Here is a 21,150-nt window from a genome sequence, read left to right on the forward strand (position 1 = left end):
TGGTCTTTTGAACCGGAAGCTTGCATACGTTGGCGGCTCTTAATCAAATCTTTCGTCTCCTTAGGCAGCTTACCGGTATCATCTCTAACTATCCTACCTCCTGCTTCTACAGCGCACTCAGCAATAATAACAGTTTTAAAAAAGTTCTTCTCTTAAAACGTGTTTACTTAGAGAGGCCATTCACCTCTTAAGAGCCCTAGAAAAGTGTTCTGGTGTCAACAAACCGCCAGTCCAACGACAGGAGCGTGCTGCATATCAAGGTGGCGTTCCAGTCAGCGTACGCTAGCAGTAAGGATAGAAGTGCCGGCTCATCTGCCGCTTTAGTCAAATATCGCAAATAATATCAGAGTGCGCGTAGCTGAATTCTGCCGCCGAAAATTTTATGTGACGTGCCTACGACAACCGGAACATTGCCGCCCAAATCTTCCCTTTTTTGTTGGATGAGCTAAAAATGTACTCTGTTGTTCTGCCGCCATGAATCGAGACCATTGCCGATGGTAATGTCGCTTATGATTATGAGAAATGCTATTTCCTCACAAGAGAGGACGCGTCTAGCCCACGCCCCGTCAGCCGACATCCTTCGTGCCACCCGTCGTCTGTATGCCGTGAGCGCGGACCGGATATCACCGGAAGCGACAATTGGGGCTCCTCGTAATCATTCACAATATGATGCGCTGCTCTGTTTACATGCCCAAAGCAAATCGACTTCTTCATATTGATCTCCCTAGTTTTGCGAAAATCTTTCTTGACGCATTATGCCGGTTTATAATAGTGTAATACTCCGGAACGTTAATACGACGCGCTGTTCTCGCATTGATATAAATGTGGCTAATGATAGGTAACGTACTCTCTGCCTCAACTGACATACTTGCTATGTTTACTTGGTTGGTGAACTGTTTTTCGTGAGACGTTTTCGGAGTGGCTCAAACGGCTTCAGGCCGTCATAAATGTCATCCTTTCTGCTGGCTTATCCTATAAACCGGAGAAGTAACACTTTTCTCTCGACAAGCCCAAGTCTTTAGGCCCCTTGTCAGCTCCGATGTCATCGGCCCTGACCATTAGAAGACGATGCGAAGCAGGTGTTTTTGACACAATCGTCAAGCGCACGTGAACAATTTTTGGGCCTTTGCCCATACTACGGGCGTTTTGTCGCCGATGTTTCGAAAATCGGGGAGCCTTTAACTCGCCTTAATAAGGATGCCATTTCTTTTGTATGGGGAAACCAAAAACAAGATCTATTCGCCGACTATCAAACACGTCTCCAGTAGTCACAGATATTAGGCCACTTTGACGAGAATGTAGCCGGAAGTCCACACAGATGCGAGTAGTTTCAGAGTTGGTACCGTACTAGTGCAGTGGTGGGACAACAATGAGCGCGTAATCGCCTACTCCATACATACACGGTCAATCCGAAAGAACTACTCCACAACAGAAAAAGAATATCCTGCGGTTACGTGGGCGCTCACTAAATTCAGATGTGTGATTTCATAACTTTATTTTTCCACCATATAAGGAGGCCCCCAATCCCCGCCCCCGGCACGCATTCCTAAGGGACGGGAGGTGGGACCTTCGCGATCAGAAGCGGGCAAAAAGTCATGGCTCTTCTCGGCTTCTTCTGCCAGGCGGATGGCTTATTGCTATGGAGCAGGGACATCGCTTCGCAGCAGGACTTCCCAGGCTTCTCTACAATGTATATTTCTTTTAGCCCCTGGGGAGGTAGCACATTCCCAGATTATATGGTCGAGGGTCCCTCTCTCCCCACAGTGCTTGCATTTATCGTTTTTTCTATTGTCAATCTGCACATAATATGTCCAGACCGGGTTTACAAAGTTCCCAGCTTGCAGGCGCCGCCATGCGAGTGCCTCCCTATTGTTTAGACTTTTATCCGGTGTGGCACCAGTCTCCTGCTTAACCTGTAATTCTGAAGAATCTCCGTATAATTTTGCAGACGCTCGTCCATGTTCCGGCAATCGGGCGGCTCTCCAGTTACCCGGAAGTAGAGAGTTCGGGCTAACTCGTGGGCCGCTTCATTGCCAGGAACGGACATATGTGCAGGGGTCCAAATTAGGCGAATTTTCCTGTTTAGTCATCTACTGGCCAGAATCCTTGCCGCTTCCGGCGAGACCCTTCCCTTTCCGAAATTCCGAATAGCCGTTTTTCTATCGCTGATTATGAAATTGGCTTGCGTACCGACGCAAGCGAGCGCTATTGCAACTCCTTCAGCCGTTTCGGTGTGCCGACTTCTATAGGTGGCGGCTGACATCGGGGCACCTCGGCTATCGACCTCCGAAGACGACCGCCGCCCCCGTCTTGCCACTTGCCCCATCCCCGTACGCAACCTCCTTGCTGTCCATCGAATCGAAGCGTCTGATAAGTGCTTCTGCTCTCTTCTCCCTCCTGTGTGTGTTGAATATGGGATATAATAATGGAACAATCAAAAAGCTAGAGGGATTCACCACGCAAACCACTGGCATATTTAGAAGGATCGCGTTGAATGGACAAGGCCTGAAGGAAAGAAGCTTGCTTAAACTAACCCAAGCTTACGTAATAAGTCGCGTGAGCTGTGCCACACCTTTCTTAAATATCATGTCGGAGGAGAAGAGATTAGACTCTCTCATTCGACGGTGCTTAAAGAGGGTCCTGGGCTTACCAATTACCGCATCCACAGAGAGGCTCCTTTCTATGGGAGTTTACAATAGCTGGGATGAAATAACTGAGGCTCTCAGAGTTTCACAGCTGGAAAGATTAAGTCGAACGACCACGGGCAGAACGATACTCGAGACGGTAGGCCTGCAGACAGATAGGGGGCTACGAGAAAAATCAAGAATCATACAGGACTGTTGATAAAATATAACAATTCCACCCCTCCCTCGTAACTAAATTCAGATCCTACCTTTACTGACGACCATTCAGGGTCATCAGTGACCATCATTCCCTTTGCTGATTGTTGATCCTAAAGGACCCTCTTGGATGCCCTGCACGCTGGAGCTTGCGGCTTCAAGAGTTCGACATTAGTATGTTAGATAAGTCGACGCTGACTCTTCAACACCGACGCTGACTCTTCAGCGCGCACGACTACCACTACCACTCGGCATTGCTTACGCCTACCTGGTTCACGACGCCTTCCTTGAAGCAGTCACAACGTAAACGCTTGCTCGATTGTGAAGTAAAAGCCCTCAGCTTTGTCTGCTCAATGCTTACATTTAGGGCCGCAGGCCAATACCACCTTGCCGTTTATCGCGTGTTTGACACATTTCCCCTACGCAATGACGCCTTGTTCAAATGTACATTTGCATCCGCTCAGGCCGTCTTTCTAATTGTCGTTCCTATGGGTTTTCGCGCCAAATGTATGCGCGCCTGTCACGATGAACCATCGTTTGGACATCTTTACTTCAGTAGCACATCAACACGATTGCGTCAGAAGTATTACTGGCCCAAACTTGGGCCACACTAAGACAGTATATCAAACTCTCATGATTACCAGTGCGGTAAGGCACTCCCTCCAAGCATATCGGTATTATAGCGCTGTCACACGGGCCTTTCAGAGGCCCTCGAACCGACCATCTATCGACTCGAAATCTTTAAAATGCTACTACACTCGCGTTTTCAATGGCCATTGAGTCTATAGTCTATTAAGTGAACGGAACAGCTCAGAACTCTATTCAGATCTCGTAGGCCTTCGAACAAAGCACAATGTGGCTAGCGTAGACCCGAGAAGCGCCACATGCAATCTGTGCACAGCACGTTTACGGTTCAGAACAATAAAAAGCGTAATTATTTGTTATCATTATATTCTTGGTAAAATATTTGTGTGCGTAATAATTTAAAAATTGCATTGCTCTTTTATAAGGCGCATTATTTTTGTACTCTCTACCACCGTAACCTGTGCTATCGTGAAAAGCAAACAATGATAGGCACATCCGTATAAATGTCAATGCATTTAAAAAACCAGTTTATCTTTAACAATAACTAAATCCAGTTACTAAAAGAGGAGTAGTAATGTTTTGTTGTGCATTTATAGAAAGATTTTATTTCTTTAAGCAAAACCGAAAGCGATGATAGTGGCGCCACAAACGTTTGGTTCCGAACACCAGAACCAGAGGTTGGCGTGTAGCAGCGGCACAACTCCGTCGAGTTCAATCGTCATTGAAAGCCTAGAAGGCTATCGAGTCAATCGCCTTTGAAAATGACCGTGAGACAGGGGTAATATAAGCGGTACCTCCGCCAAGATCTCTGTTTTATCTAGTCGGCATTGAGTTGTTGGGGCCGTTTCCATCGTCATCTCAAAGCTTAAGTGTATTTTTGTTGTTACCGTATTGCGATTCAAGCTTCTTCAAAATATTTTTCGGTCATTAAAATACCGAGAATATCCGCGTGCAACTTTCGCAGAGCTTTTTGTTTTGTTGAACACGAATTCCTCACTTCCGTACGCTTCCCTACCTTCACATCTATTATCGAATTTTTACTAATAAGGTCGGTGCATGATTGTTCGTTGCAGCTTGATGCGAGTAGAGAGCTTTGTTGTACTTAATGTCTTGTATGCCCTATGGCTTTGTTTTGTGGATATTTGGCTGTCCAAGTGCATGTCAGCTGTTAAAAAGCTGTCGCAGCACATTTCGTAAACCAATACATTGGTCGCAATGTCTCATGCTGAACAGCTTTATCTGGTCAATATTTTAGGCTGATCATTTTTGGGCGCTAGTCCCCGATTGGCAACATTCGATGTCATTCGCTTGTCATAACCTCTTGTTTCCCGGAATAATTCCCGCCGCCGGAACCTCTTGTTTCCCGGCGGCGTTGGCCGTGAGCGATAAATCCCGGCATGCACTTCATAAATAAAAAGCAACTTCCAAGTTGGGCTGGGTGGGAATCGAACCAAGATCTCCGGAGTGTGAGACGGAGACGCTACCACTCAGCCACGAGTTTTTTTTTTATTGCCTGCTTAGACATACATCGCTACACAACAAAAGTGAAGGCAACACCGCATTCACTAGAAGCGCTTTTGTACCGCTTTCAAGCATCGAACTCGTGGCTGAGCGCAGTAGGCACTCAGCCACGAGTACGATGCTTGAAAGTGGTACAAAAGTGCTTCTAGTGAATGCGGTGTTGCCTTAGAAACCTGCCGTAGAACATTATACTGCGGTGTATATCGGTAATTATGAGCATGTTACTTACAGAAGTCGCAGTTACACGAGTAGCGAAGTACGTTTCCGCTACATTTCTTCTGCGCTCTGCGCACATGCAGAGCCATCTTGCGGCAAACACAGAAGAACCCCTCCTCGCAATGTGCGGCGCTGCCCCGACACGTGGCGCGCCACTCGCCCCTGACGTTTCGCCGTGCACCCTCACGGGTTGTAGAATCAAGCGTCTTTCCTTTCTTTAGATCACTATCTTCGCTCACCCGCTTCTCCCCTTCGGGCCGCGCGGGTACCGGTGCGAGGATGCCCCAATACCCTTGCGTTTAATAAGTTTTCTCGCTCTCTCCCCTTCCAACATCCAGCGTGCGTCACTCGAACAGTGGTGTTTAGGCGACGCGGCTCCTCTTTCCGCTCACAGCGCGATTGCTAGGTGCAGCGTCTGATGCCGGACGCCTCTGACGTGATCGCTGCGCCGTAGCGCTTCTGCTGGGAAAGCGTCCCCTGCGATGTGTGCCGAGCTGCTTCCGAGGAATCATGCTTCTGCGTGGTACTCCCAAGTGAGATAGAGGACGATCCCATCAAGGCGTCAGCCCCAAGATCTCATCCGCCTTCACGGCGCGTCGCTGCCCGGCTTTCTCCCTCCGAGACACCGAGTTCTTTGGTTCGTTCCGCTTGCTCAGGCGAACGTTTCGTTGCCGCGCCGAACGCTGCGTTGCTCGGCGCTCACCGCGTGACTCGTGAGTGCAACGTCCGACGCTCAAGAGCATACCGAGCGAATGAGTGGGCGGTGCGAACGAGGTCCAATAACGCTATCGCGTTCCACTCTTGAAGGCGAAGCTTAAGCGTCCTCCACATTGTTTACATAGAAATTCAGGGTATGCAAACTCTGTGTCCACGAATTACCCTACTGCAACTCAAGCATTTATGTCTCTAAGGCTCCTAACGCTGCCAGCTCGGCCGGTGACGGTGTTCTGCACAGCTGGGTCCTCCGAGCGCATTAGGGTCTCCCATTCCTCTCAGGTCTTTATATGATCTAGGCTCCGCGGGGGAGGCTCTGCCGGACAGATGAAGATGTGGAGGGAAGAGGAAAAGCGTTCTTGGCCCAAGGCACAGGCAGGAGCGGGGAAGGAGGGATGGTAGTGGGATAGGGTAAGGGGTGAGGGAATAGTTTGTATTTGCAGCCTACACCCTACTGTAGCGTGTTTATCTATGAAGGGAGGGGGGATGCGGGTAGGGCTTCGCTCTTCTGGCCAGGCAACCTGCCGATCAGCTTTGACTAGTCGAGTGGGCCTTGCAAATGGATTGGCCAGAGGGCTCCCAGAATTAGGGGCCCTGCTCGGCGTATCCATCAAAGTATTCAATAAATAAAGTCATTTTCTCCTCTTTTGTCGTCGTGCGTCCTAATGGTCAATGAAAGGTATATGGAAGCCCACGCTGATCTTGATCCTTGAGGCGTAGTGAAGATTGCATTTAAAAAACAGCAGTTGACCTGCTGCCCTGTTGCCTGCTCCACCCTAGCCACTGGACTCTCACCCGGTTGAATATATTCGTCCTGACCCCGCCAATCCACACAGAATATCCTCCTTCAAACCAATCGCGACCCCCTCGCATGCCTCCTAATCACCAGGTAGTACTCGCCATAAAACGTAAAGGGGCATTCTACAATCTAACACACGAGATCATATTCATTAACCTAAGCCAGACAGTGCCCTCAATACATTACAATACATTTGCTAATTTCAAATTTACTATAAATCCTACAACCATATTAAAGGCAGAGAGCACGATTCTCATCTACTCGGCACACGAGGAAACCCCCATGACGCAGTGCATTATCTGCTCCTCTTCCATCTCGCTCCGATGCACCTGCCGGTTGACATTGCCGGCTTGGAACATGCCATGTACGCTAGTAGATCACCCTGTGGGTTATGCCGTGCAAAATAGTGGACATTGAAACAAGCCTGTAAATAATAGTGACGACAGTGTACCGCTGTGCCGACCGCAGCAGTCGTCAATCCTCAGCACAAATTTAGGAATTGGTGCAACTTCACCCCATGCGAATGTGCACAACTCAAACCTTTCTCTCTCTTGACAGTGCTCGCATATGCAAAAATGAGGTGTAAGGTTGCTTGGTCGCTACGTCCACACACGCAAGGGGCCAGACACCGCATTAGCCAAACTTCGCAAGTGAAGACCAGCTGTACCGCACGTCCGGCTAGGTTTTCTAGGTTCCGGGCTAGGTTCCGAAGCAAAGGTGCCTTGTAGCTGTAAACGCATATGTCACCAGTCAAATTCTCTATTCTGCTCTTACTTCAACCTACGCAACAAAGGAAAATGACCTTGAGGTCATCCTTCGCAAAAATATAACGTGTGCATTAGATCTCAGAACACTACTTCGAACAGCTATCTTGTGGTCTTGTGGAGGTGAATGCTTCCCCTGCGCTCTTAAAAACCAGTCGATGCGCTTCTATCTTGACCCTATATCCAGCACACCACTCCTTTGAAAGACAGGTTTCGCCTCCCAGAACTGTGGACATACACCATCTTTATGCGACCCTTTCCAGCCAACATATCACAAGAAAATAATATAGGTCGGCGCCTGGCCCTAACGAAAGCCCCAGCCCGCCCTTTTAGCAACAAAAAAGATGCAAAATGCATGGATTCTTGCTGCCCTCCCTACAGGAATGGTACACGAGAGTGATAGTTCACAATGCCAACACAGTTAACAGTCGCGAATTCATACACAATTCACACATACACAGAACATGTCGCGAATTCGGTACATAATCACCCACTCGCTAGGGGGCTGTCGGAAGGCTGAATGAGGCTGGACTCTCTTTCTAGGCTTTATCAACTACCTAAATTACCTTATAGAAACCCCTGCTCTCCACTCGGGTTACTTCCTCCTCCCGATCCAATCTGGAACCACATTTTATTCCGGTCTATGCCTTCAAGGATAATATTACATACTATCAAGATACTAATCGTTTCTACTCCTGCCCATGCAAAGGCACCAAAGGCGAACGATCCGCTGCTTCTCCACCTTTTCAAAAATCCACTGCAGTACAGGACAGTACTAAAGCATTTTTACTCCTCCTTAGCGGCCGCTGCCCGCACTGTAGAGCTGTGTCATCCGATGCCTATCACGTGGTGTGGGCCGGCCGTTCGAATCCGGCTTCTTCCTCGTCCCCAAGCCAACCGGAGAGAACCACTACGAATTATTCGGAAGCCCTATGAAAACCGAAATATTCCTGTGTGCTTGGAGAGGATCGCATGACATGAAGATGGCGTGGCATCGGACGAAAATGGCAGTATATTTCTTATTGAATTGCATTTCGTTTCTAACATATCGCAAAAAGCACCTCGCAATTATTTACCTATTGTGGAACATTCTGATTATGTTAACTATTTCAATCTCAGTGGTTCAAAATTGAGTGTTGGGTTATCAGCTTGTGATTTCATGGGCCTGCCAACTAATCAGCAATTTTTCTGATACATTTGGCTACGGTTTGCGCCATGCCAGGTTACGGTAACAGCGTCTTGGCTTATCCAGCCAGATACCCTTTCGCGTAATACAAGAGTGACATTGCTAGCAGATGGCACTGTTCAGCAACATGAGGATCACTTTCATTTTGTTATTTGTGGAGTTCAGTATTATAATTGGGAACATCATAGCATTATGCATAAAGGGTCCGTACAGCAAAATCGGACAAAATGATCGATAATTTGATGTATTTTACTACGTTGTTTGCAACTATCCGTAAAAAGAAGCATTTGCCTCACAAATACATTATGCCTTTAGATTCCCAAGCTATCGCGGTAATGGTGTCAAACCCGGATCACCCTGAGGATGCACGTGTTTCTCCCTTACGGAAATGCCATATCTGGACTTATAAAAAAATCCAGATCAGGTATATCAGGAATTGGGCAGATATGGTATATTAGGACAGATCTGGGCCAGATAAGGCATATCTGCCCAATTCCTGATTTCGGGTACCAGATAAGGCATATCTGGTTGTACATGCCTGATCTGCCCAATTGCTGATTTCGAGTACCAGATAAGGCATATCTGGTCAGATATGCCTTATCTACCCAATTCCTGGTTTAAAGATCTAGCCCGCATGGCAGGTAGGTTTTGACCTATAGATCTATATATCTGCATATCAACATAACACTTTATTACAACACAAACAAAACAATTTCAGTATTCCAGCTAAACGCACACTCAATCAAGTTTGCCAAGGGAAACCTGAATTTCCCCTTTTATTTCAAACCTTTCAGGAAAATAGCTTTGAAACCACAGGTTTTCTTTTTTCCCTGCCTATATGGAATCGCTCAAAGACGGTCCTGAATTACGTGTGTATACCGAGGGTCAAAGACATGCTCATCCGTTAGTAAATATTGAGATTCTACTCATTTACGCGCGATACTATAACAAACTAATGAGATATCTGAACAGAATGATGTCTACACGAGAAGCTAAAGTGAAATACATTAACCTGTTAAATTAGATATTACATTTTTATTCTACTCTTTTACACACAGAGCTTTAACCAGTAAATGCTTTTAGTTTGAGCAGGTTTACTTGCGAAGCTAAATAAAATAAACAGCTATTAATCGAACTAGACTATTAAAATGAAATTTAAAGGTTTGTTGACACCCGTAAAAGGTACCGCTAAACCGTAGGGCGATAAAACACACTGCTGGGACTGCTGATAATACCTAAACCTTAGCAAAGTACATATAGGCTGTCAGGAAGTACTGGTGTTTCCTTAAGCAGAGACTGCAGTGCAAATTGAGCGAACGCGCCTAACTCGTGGTTGCTTTTCAAATTAGGAGAGAAAACAAAAAAAAAGCATGTCCGATGGCATTTGTCATGACAGCAAGAACTCTGCCCCTAAACCAAATCAAGCATGAAGCTACTTAGGTAGTGCAAATAATAATAATAATAATAATAATAATAATAATAATAATAATGAACAACGATGGACCCTATACACTCACTGAAATTTGTCAAAATTGCTAGAGCGAAAGACAAATTAGCAACGAAATGTACGGAAGAATATCACATACTGGCAATTACCATCCAATTTACTGATTGGAAAATTATTTTCCATCAAAATAATAGTGAACAGTATCCTGAGGCTGGCAAGTGCTAGTTCCCGACAAGAAGTATCGCGATCACGGTTTTGGTGATCGGGCGTGAAGATGAGGCGGCACGATGAGGGTGCGATCCGACACAATGGTGAAGATTTGGCAGGGCCACCCAGCGCAGAATCCCCGAAAAGCTCAATCGACCATCAGGTTCGCTGCCAAGGCTGCGGAGGCAGCTTCCACCCGCAGTGGGACACTGTAATTTCCTCTGTGCCGACGGTCAGACTGAATCTCTAGTAGGTTTGCTGTCGCATTTTTGTTACATGCACACAGCTAATAGCGAACAGGCGCTGGCACACGAACACACACCAGCATACACAACATGCAGCACGCCCGCCAGCAGCACCGAACTACGATGTCTGCCACCGAAAATGAACGCGATACTAAGTGCTTAGGCGCACGGAGTTGAAAGGGGGAGGGGAAAGAAGCAAGCACACACAAAACGGATTGCGCGAGGCCTACGCGGTATACAGCGTGGCAGCGAGGAGGAGAGATGAAATGCGAGCCAGCGATGCAGGGGCCGCCGCTGTCTGAGAGCGAAGAGGGGAACGCAGGAGAGGAGGAGTCACTGTCTAGCCACTGCGGCCCTGGACGAAGCAACCGCCAGCTGTCTCTGAGGGTGAGTCACCGTCTGACAGCGCGGAGGGGGCCGTATACTGAACTGCCATCATTTTCTTGATATTTTGAATCGCTCAACAAACCGACCATGGTTTTGTGCACCGGACTGCGGCCGCATTTTAAATGAAAATGCGAGTTAGTAGGCGGAAAGAGGAGCATGTAGCTATAACCCAGCGCCCTCCTGGATTAAGGAACACATGGTGTAATAATCATAGTGCAGCGAAATCTGCGGAATATTTGAAATATGAGTCGTAGCTATTTTCTAAATTGGATACAATTAACACGCAGGCCATGCTGAGTGTAGAAAATTTGAAGCCCGACCACATGATGCCAATATTGGATATTTGCAGAAGGTAGACGAAGGCTATATATTGCTTATATACAATAACTATGGCGCCTACATAATTACGGCCACGATGAGGTTATATAAAGTCCTGTTGATGCCAGGCATATGACCCTGGTCTGTCTATATAAGGTCATAGCGATGCCATATATGCCCTTTATCAGGCCACATAAGGTCGCGAGGATACCATATATGCCCTTGATCAAGCCATATAAGGTCCCGTTAGCCGTTCAGATATGGATTATATGCTGCATGATATGGCCAAATCTGAGCCACATAAGGGCAACATTTTGCACATATATGACCTTATATGGCCCAGATAAGGACTTACTTGCTGCCTTATATACTTGTATCTGGCAGCATATGTTCCATATCTGAAGCAGATATGGGATTTCCGTGAGGATCTGGCTTGAACCTTATTACCTGCTTGATCTGTAATCCTGTTTCTGTGTCTATGACCCTAGTTATACCTGTCTGTGTACACTTGTGATTTGAGATTCAAGCAAACTTGATATAAGCGATTCCCAGTCACCCGTCCAATACAATGCTGCTATAGTTGGGGGCACCTGCCTATTCAACAGTATCATTTCATTTCATGATGTCTCCTAACCCACAAATGGTTCAATTTTTTGCCATGTTTCCTGTCTACTGCATGTCCTGGAGGCATGTGCATATGTTTTTGCGAAGGGTGCCAAAATGCTGACATTTGATTTCCTGTTGAATAAAGCCCTTTGTGATTTCGCATCACAACTGGAATTTAAAATTTCTTAGTATTAAGATGAGATTACTAAAGACGGCGATGTGAGGGCAAGGGTAAGGGATGACGACCAATTTTATTAATTCAGGGTGATTAACAGCCAGAAAGATAGATCACTGAGAATGACGTAGAGTCAAAGTTTTAAATCTTCGCGACAGAAGTACATATGTTCGAGAAATTTTACCATATATGGTTACGACTGCCAAGTTATGAATATTTGAAGGTAGTGTTGTTTGTCTCAAAATCTCAAATCACAGGAATACACATTTTTTCCACACAGGCTAGAGATAAGCACCCTTGAAAAAAAACATTGTGAACATATACATCGACCATGCTATTTTTTGCTTTATAAACCACAGGGTTCTGTATGTATGTTGGCTTCCGGTATACCGGGAGGTGTCAATGAACACGTCAAGTGTTAGAGAACTGAGCAGATCACAGGCATGGATCTGGTAGATTTTTCGCACGTAATATTAACGAGAATTGATTGGGTTGGGGAAGGGGGGGGTTAATGCGCCGGTACCACATGACATGGCGGGGGCTATACAGCACCCAAGCATTGTAGTGTGGCCACGTGGTGCCCAGCGTAGAGCAGCATCTCCGAGCGACGCTGCTTAACCTATCGGGCAGGCCAATGCGCCCTAATACTTATTTACGTTCGCTTGCTCCGTCTGCAAGTGAAACTGGCTCCTGGCTAGTGCTGTGAGGCCGCTGTGAAAGATTTACTTGATGTGCGCTCTCGTGGTGTAATAAATTTCTATTGTGCGTTTATCTCGTCAGCCATTTTTGTGTCAGAAAATACTCATGTGGTATACCAACTGAAAACTAAAAAGCTAGTTGAAACGAATCTGCGACATGTATGCATTTCTCTTTTTTGTGTCTTCCCACCGTACTTCCTTTATTCGCTGTGCTTGCTCCCGGCATGTTCGTGCCCTGTTTGCATTCGGCTCTTTCTTTTTGCTTTTTTTTCGCGGTGGTTTATTCGCTTTGGTTCCAGGTGGCTGACCCTAGGGTCTCTGAGTGGTTCGTCGCCCTTTCTGATGAGATGAAATACGAAAACGCATTTTCTGATTTCGCTGAAGGTGAATGAATACAGGTGGCTGAGGTTTGGGAGTGTCATTTCTAAGTTCGTCCATGTCGAGCAAGCGGTGGTGAGTTAGACGTCCGCTGGGTTGACAACATTCTACTTACATGACCAATTTTGTTCGCGCCATATGAACAAATCAGGACCTGGCGTGATAATATGATGGCTCCAGCAAAAACTTGACAGTTGTTCTAGGGGGAACCTTTGGACCAGAATTACTGAAGGCTTCGATTGCTTGCTTGTGAGCTCGCGCCACAAAAGACACCCAGAAAATGGCGGCATGTTGCCGCCTGTCATAAGTCTGCCCAGTTCATCTTCTCGGAGACTGTTGTTTTAACTTACTGACCAACGACTGAGCACAGCATTCTCACGAATCACACCGAACGGCGCAAGTGTATCGCTTCTATAAAAGGGCACCTTCTCCTTCTCGGCATTCCTGCCCAGGATTATGGCGATGCGATGTGACCTGTCGAGAACAAAAATCATATTTACATACAAATCCGTCATAACTGTTCTATGGTGGGCATCGTGTCGGAAGTGTAGACAAAGCGACAAAGACGCCTTATTTGGACGTTTTGCTAAGGCCCATCGCAAAACTAAACAGAACTGATTACTGGCATTGGTTCTAGGAATAGCAGGGGGGAGTTACTAGTTGAGTTTGCAGAGCGCAATAACTTGCGAATCATGAATACCTTCTTCAGCAAACGGAAGAACCGGAAATGGACATGGAAAAGTCCTAACGGAGAGACTAAAAATGAAATCGACTTCATAATGTGTTCAACCCCCGCCATTATGCAAGATGTAGAGGTAATCGGGAAAGTGCGATGCAGTGACCACAGGATGGTGAGGTCCCGAATTAGCCTAAATCTGAAGCAGGAACGCAACAGATTAGTAAGAAAGAAACCCATCAACGAATTAGCGGTGAGGGGGAGGGCAGAAGAGTTCAGGATCTCGCTACAGAATAGGTTTTCAGCTCTAACTGAGGAGGCGACATTACCCTAGAGGCAAGGAACAATAATTTCAGAGATATCATTACTGAGTGCGCGGTAGAAGTAGGCGGTAGGATAGTTAGAGAGGATACCGGTAAGCTGTCTAAGGAGACGAAAGATTTGATTAAGAAACGCCAGAGTATGAAAGCTTCCAATCCAACAGACCAGATCGAATTGGCCGAGATATCAAAGCTAATCAATAAGCGCAAGGCGGCCGATATTAGGAAGTATAACATGGAGAAAATTGAGCATGCTGTAAAGAACGGGGGAAGCCTTAAATCGGTAAAGAAGAAATTGGGCATAGGCAAAAACCAGATGTATGCGATAAGGGACAAGGCGGGCAACGTCATCACTAATATGGAAAAGATAGTCAAAGTAGCCGAGGAGTTCTATACAGATCTCTACAGTAGCCAAAGTAGTCAGGACCGTAATGAGATTGGCGGTAGGGAAAAACAGTCAGACGTTCCACCAGTGACGAAGGACGAGGTCAAGAAAGCACTAGAAACTATGAAAAGGGGACATCAGCTGGAGAGGATCAGATAACTACAGATTTGCTGAAGGACGGGGGGGATATCGTGCTAGAAAACCTGGCCACCCTGTATACGCCACCCTGTGCCTGGTGTCATCGACGGTACCGGAACCATGGAAGAATGCAAACATTATCCTCATTCACAAGAAAGGGGACTTTAAGGACCTTAAAAATTACAGACCAATCAGCTTACTGTCTGTTACGTATAAGGTGTTTACTAAGGTAATCGCTAATAGAATCAGGACAACCTTAGACTGCAATCAAGCAAAGGATCAAGCAGGGTTTCGGAAACGGTACTCTACTATCGATCATATCCATACCATCAATCAGGTGATAGAAAAATGCTCGGAATATAACCAGCCCTTATACATAGCATTCATTGATTACAAAAAAGCATTTGACTCAATTGAAACATCGGCGGTGATGCAGGCATTGCGGAATCAGGGGGTAGACGAGCCATACGTGAAAGTGCTGGAAGATATATATAGCGGCTGCACAGCAACAATAGTTCTGCATAAAGAAAGTAACAAAATTCCCATAAAGAGAGGTGTTAGGCAAGGAGACACAATCTCCCCAGTACTATTCACAGCTTGTTTAGAGGAAGTATTCAGAGACTTGGAATGGGAGCAGTTAGGTATAAGGGTAGATGGAGAATACCTCAGTAATCTGCGATTTGCTGATGACATTGCCTTGCTAAGCAACTCGGGGGATGAACTGCAAATAATGATTGATGACCTAGACAGGAAAAGTAGAATGGTAGGCTTGAAAATCAATATGCAGAAGACTAAGGTAATGGTCAACAGCCTCGGGAAGGAACAGCAGTTTACATTAGGTAGCGAAATACTGGAAGTAGTAGGCGAATATGTCTACTTAGGACAGGTAGTAACCGCAGACCCGGACCACGAAAAGGAAATAACAAGAAGAATACGATTGGGATGGAGCGCATTTGGCAAGCACTCGCAGATTATGACTAGCAGCTTACCGGTATCGCTCAAGAGGAAAGTATACAACAGTTGCATCTTGCCTGTACTCACGTATGGGGCTGAAACGTGGAGGCTAACCAAGAGAGTTCTACTTAAGTTGAGGACAACCCAGAGGGCTATGGAACGAAAAATGGTAGGGGTAACATTAAGAGATAGAAAGCGTGCAGAGTGGGTCAGAGAAATAACTCAAGTTACCGACATTCTAGTAGAAATTAAGAAGAAGAAATGGACATGGGCAGGACATGTAGTGCGAAGAGAGGATAACCGATGGTCGCTGAGGGTAACAAACTGGATTCCAAGGGAAGGAAAGCGTAGCAGGGGGCGGCAGAAAGTAAGGTGGGCGGATGAGATTAAGAAGTTCGCAGGGGTCAAGTGGATGCAGATAGCACACAACCGGGTTAAGTGGAGAAATATGAGAGAGGCCTTCGCCCTGCAGTGGGTATAATCAGGCTGCTGCTGATGATGATGATTATGTAAAATGTAGAAGTAAATACTCCGCCCAGCGAAAAATGCACACAGAACCCCTTTAAGAACATGACTGAAAGTTCACCGCTCATTTGTTCGTCATAAAGCTGTTACGTTATCTCTAAATTACGGTTCATCTCTGATTTAGCTACCGCCGCGCCGTCTATGTTCGAATTTCTGAAGGTGTGACCTTGCTCAGTGCCTAGCTGCATTGTAATCTTAGCGAGTGCATGCTGCCGTAATTTATTTTAATGGCTAGCGTATTTACCTTCTGAGATGCCCTAAGAAATTTCTACTCATTCTCTTATCCGGCGCCCTTCAATGTAACTTTGCCTGCCCCCTATATTTAATTGGGTCATTAACTTGACAAACCACTACATGAGATTGCTTTCGTACGCTTAATGCGGACCCGCTTTAGCGCGGTCATGTCAAAGTGTATAACAACGTACAAGGATTATAAAATGCAGAGCTGCGCAGCTTGCTACCCCATGTGCACGGCCGAGTATTGTATATATTCTCCCGTTATTTTCGTTTTGCAAATCATACGCGCTGCCAGATTACAGGGCAGAGTAAGTGCAAACTGCATAGTGAAGGACTGCCGGCGTGCTGTTTCTTGTTTGCCGCAGGCGATGTTACATTCCGCTTACTTCCCAGTTCCATTTATATAGCCAGAACCTACTGTATCTATACTTTACTAGCATAGGAAATTCATGCCACCTGCCTAAAGTTTCAGTGGATAACACACAAGCCAGTAGGAGCATGCATGATCCGAGGAAAGCAAAATACAAGGCAAACAAGCAGTGACGCATGCTTGCTTTTAGGAAGCCGCGACGCCTTTTCAAGCGTCACAAAAGGGCCCACTGAAGATCATAATTGGCGACAGTGTTACGGCAGGGTGCCTACTGCACGCAGAGCGAGATATCTTGCACAGCCTCTTTAAAAAGGTCAGCCAAGCCGCTGTTGCGTCGCGCCTGACGAGGGCTGCTGAATGTCGCCGCTTCTGTAGGCGCTCTCGCTGCAGGCGCTCAGGCAAACGAGATTTTGTTCGCCATCAGCGATGGTTTCCCTGCTGAGATGAGGGCGACATTTTAATCCATCCCAAATAAGCTCTTGCCTCAAAGCAAGCGCACTTCCCATGTGTTTCTAAGGTGTGCTGCTATAATTCATCATTATCTGAAGAAATAATAAATAATTAGAAAATAAGCTTGTAGTGGTTTCCATGTGCTCAGCAAGAAACCGCAAGTGGGCGGAACACCTGAGCTGTTGATGCTTCCATGCCACTCCTTGAGACGTGGCGCTGCCTCCACAATGTTTTGCCCAACAAATCGCCTCCTCTCCACGACACCAAAAAGGCACCCTTTTTCGGATCGTTTCTACCATCAAACATGTTTCACTACTGTACATGCGCCCTACTGATTATGTCATGTATGAGCCTGCCGGAGTATTCAACTATTCCGCATCCTAGTCTTGCCATTATTGTTCAGCGACTATCATGAACTTCACCCTTTCGCGTTAAATACCTCGCTCTTACTGAATTCCTGCCACAGCTTTGTTGTTCTTGTAATCACGAGCATGCCCCTGAAAGGAAGTTTTTTGCAAGCGGCAGATACAGATTGGCTGGCGCGGTTACATGAGGCCACCACACCGATATACACCACACCGATATGTTAATAAACGGTAGCAACTTAGTCGTCTCTTTAATATAGGACTGTAAGGCTGGTATCAAACTTTCGAGAACGTTTTCTTCACAAGTGTGACATGCTTCTCCTAGACTACAATGTGCTGATAAAAGAAATGATTAAACTGTGGTTTATATCTGTGAAGAGTGGTCCTTCAACTTATGGGGCAGCGCTTGGCGATATGATCGTCAGGCTGTTTAGGATAATAGAGGCAAAATATAAGTAAAGGGGAAGCCAATTTCGCCTACGCTAACGAGGATGCGGAAGAGAAGGGTAGAGACGCGAGCCATTAAGCACTGCCGCGTCATGTCACAGTGCGAGAATTTGAGCCTACGTTTCGCTGAAAAGAATTATGCACGTAGACCCTTTATCTGCAATAGCCCCAATGCACTCCGCGGTCGGCAAGGTATGCTTTTTATACACTTGACCTCTTTCTCCATTGGCAGTCAAGAAAAGGGTGCGAACATTGCTAAAACATAGGGCGACACTCATTGATGGATCTGTGTATCCTTACGCCATAAAGTGGTATAGTTAGAGTCTGAGTAGTATAGTTGGACTTTAAAACTTGTAGTGGTATAGTTTGTCACTAGATGTTTAACGTGATAGCCTTAAACACTCTGTTCTAAAAAATCCTGCGTCGGCATTATGGGCGTTATTGGCGCCGTCAGCAAAGAGTCACTGACATTCCTCTGTTGTTAGCACCTGAAAAAAATCGTGTACTGAGGGAGCGCTATGTTCGTGGACCTAAAAGAATATCTTGCACGGATGAACTGTTAGGCATTGCTACTTCGGGTACTGGTAGAGCCTTTGACGCGGCATGTTGCGATAGAAACAGACCTCCCATGAACCCCATGGTTTGGAGTAAGGCACGCAATGCCTAGGGCTTCGTGTCTATTTCTGATGTCGTTTCATTTATTTTATTTTCTTTCCTTTTATTTTGCTTATTTTATTTTTTTCGTGTTTGTGAGATAGATGCAAAATTTATTATTGTTTAGGCGATTATCAAAATACATGTGCGCATACGAGAATCTACAAAAGGTGCTACGACAGGAAGTTGTTCTCTCTGAGCTCAGAATGAAATGCCCCAAGTTTTACTGCTCACCAGTTTCTAGGCCAACAAGCGAGGCTGAAAAGTATGTTATGGACGGTTGCTTGACGGCGTTATAAATTGTTATAAAAAGTTTTGTGTAATGGTAGTAATGAAAATGGAAACAGGAAATGTAACAAGCATCAGACAGAGATTGATTTCAGCAATGAGCACAGCCCTACTAAAACGAAACTTACTCTGCTACACTAAGTGTCAAATCTAAGTTCAAAATATCTTGTTAAGGCGTGCAGTCCCGGAGGCGATGTATATGTAATGAGGCAGTTAACAACGACGACGCTGAAGCCAAGCTCTGTTTGTCCTTCGAGTGTGTTCCTGACAGCGAACTCTTTTGCTGTTACGTCGGAGAGTGCATAGCAAGAATATGAATGTTCGAAGCCTAAATAGTTTTAGTTATTCTTTAAATGTACTCTACAAATCCACCTCGATGTCTCTGTAAAAATAACAGCGCTCACAGACACAAAGGCCAGAAAGCACGCTTGAAGACCGTTGTCTTTACTCTCAATAACGAAATAATTTATCCCTAAAACTGTTTTGCTACGTTTGTCTTAATTGAAGTGTACATTTGTCACACTGTGACTTTGAAGTTGCTGAAGGTGTCAAACATAACGATTTTTTCTTCTAATAGGCTTCAGTATCAATACTTGGGCCAGTTTGACTCCACATCGCAACCACCGGTCTCTATGACTGTTTCTGACCTCACAGGTGAGATGGCTTTAGTGACTTTTAAAAGCACTCATGGCCTACCTCTCTACAATAATACAAAGCTCCTCGCAACTATAATAGAACAATGTTAGTCGCGTTGTGCATGCAGAATAGCAGCAGATATATGATTAACTACAGCAAAAAGAAAGCGGTATTTCTGAAGCATACACTTGTGCGCTATGAAAATAAAATGACGTTTCAATAATGCTCTAAAATTCTTTAATAGTTGTGGTTCCTTTCCATAACTTCAAACTAAAACCTCAGCGCCGGTATTGTAAAACTTAAAGCTCCCCTCTCCCTGCGCTAATGCGGTTACAGCTGGCCTCTTGGGGCGTGGCAGGTATCCACATGAGGTGGGGAAAGAGTAAGGATTGGTAGTGTACACATCGAAATTATTCTGGGCAATTACTGGTAAAAGATTTGGGCAATGTGGGAATATAAGGCGTCCCGATGCAACTACAAAAGTAAGGTCTTGATTAAAATAAAAAGCAAAACGGTTTTGAAGACAGAAAATAAATCTAAGAGTTTTCGAAAGGGATATCTGTCTGTGATTTCGAAGTAATGTTTCTCTCTCACGTCCATGAGATTTGCCATCGTCAGTGCAACACAGCTGCTTCATATCAATGTCAACAAGTTCTTCACGAAGTTCACCAGCACGAAGTTTTCGCGGGTGAATGCGCATAAATACCTTTTATTAGCTACACAAGCCTGCATATTTATTAGGTGAAAAAATCTTCCAGCTGATATTGTCGCGTAGTGGTAACAAGGACGGTGACAGAAATGAAGAGCCTGCGAGTGCACTGAAGAAACACTTTATTGGGTTGACTAGCGCCCGCAAAATAACTAAACCATCCGGCGGGACGCGATAGCAACAGTCGAGGTCGGCGGTTGTCGAACAAAAAATTCCCCTTTCGCTTATCAGCACTGAATTTAAAGGCGGTGAAGAAAGATCTAGATAAAGCCGCAAACGGTACTATCAATACCTAGAACATTGTAGAAGCCCAAGCGAGCAGCTGGAATCTTGAGATACTTCCCAACACATCTTGACAACGAAAATGACAAATCATTTTCTCACAACAAAAAGAGCACGAGCAAACACGGAATACAGAATCGATAAGCGCGCTAGAATCACAGTGCTAAGGCCACATACCAGTGGCTATCAAATAAGAACAAGTAAATATTTAAATAGTTCTCGGCATTACTCCCCGCTTGAAACAGCGCCTCGATGCTTCAGAATAAACAGACATGCATTAACATAAACATTGCTAAGCAAACTTGAACAGCCTTTAGCGCGCGTAATGTAACTTAAGGCGCACAACATGCAAAATTTGGCGCCGCTGAGATTCTGTCGCGCCTTCGGGAACGGTCCGCAAAGCACCTTGTGCGGGCCGAAGTATCGGCGTAAAATCATTTCGCTCAGTCCGCGCCGGCGAATCGGCGTCCAAACTGAGACTTGATCTCCCGGCTTGTACAGGCGTCGCGTCGTAGTAAGTTGCAACGTCGAGTGTGGGTTCGTTGCTGATCTTTAATGGGAATTCGGGCGAGTCTTTGGACTTCCTCTGCACGTTGAAGGTAGACGAGGCGTCCAGGTTCTTGCCGTC

General features: G+C 45.7%; 1 protein-coding gene across 1 annotated transcript in view; it reads left to right on the plus strand.

Annotated features, from left to right (window-relative positions):
• LOC146171878 (uncharacterized) overlaps positions 1-21,150 on the plus strand; it is a 141,328-nt gene that overhangs the window by 59,234 nt on the left and 60,944 nt on the right. Inside the window, exon 3 of the mRNA XM_084586267.1 lies at positions 19,473-19,549. Within this exon, the coding sequence (XP_084442393.1) occupies positions 19,473-19,549 (77 nt within the window). The remainder of the gene's footprint in view (positions 1-19,472; positions 19,550-21,150) is intronic.

Source organism: Amblyomma maculatum, unplaced genomic scaffold, assembly GCF_055883805.1.
Source record: "Amblyomma maculatum isolate TAMU_Amacu unplaced genomic scaffold, ASM5588380v1 scaffold_17, whole genome shotgun sequence".
Taxonomy (NCBI): domain Eukaryota; kingdom Metazoa; phylum Arthropoda; class Arachnida; order Ixodida; family Ixodidae; genus Amblyomma; species Amblyomma maculatum.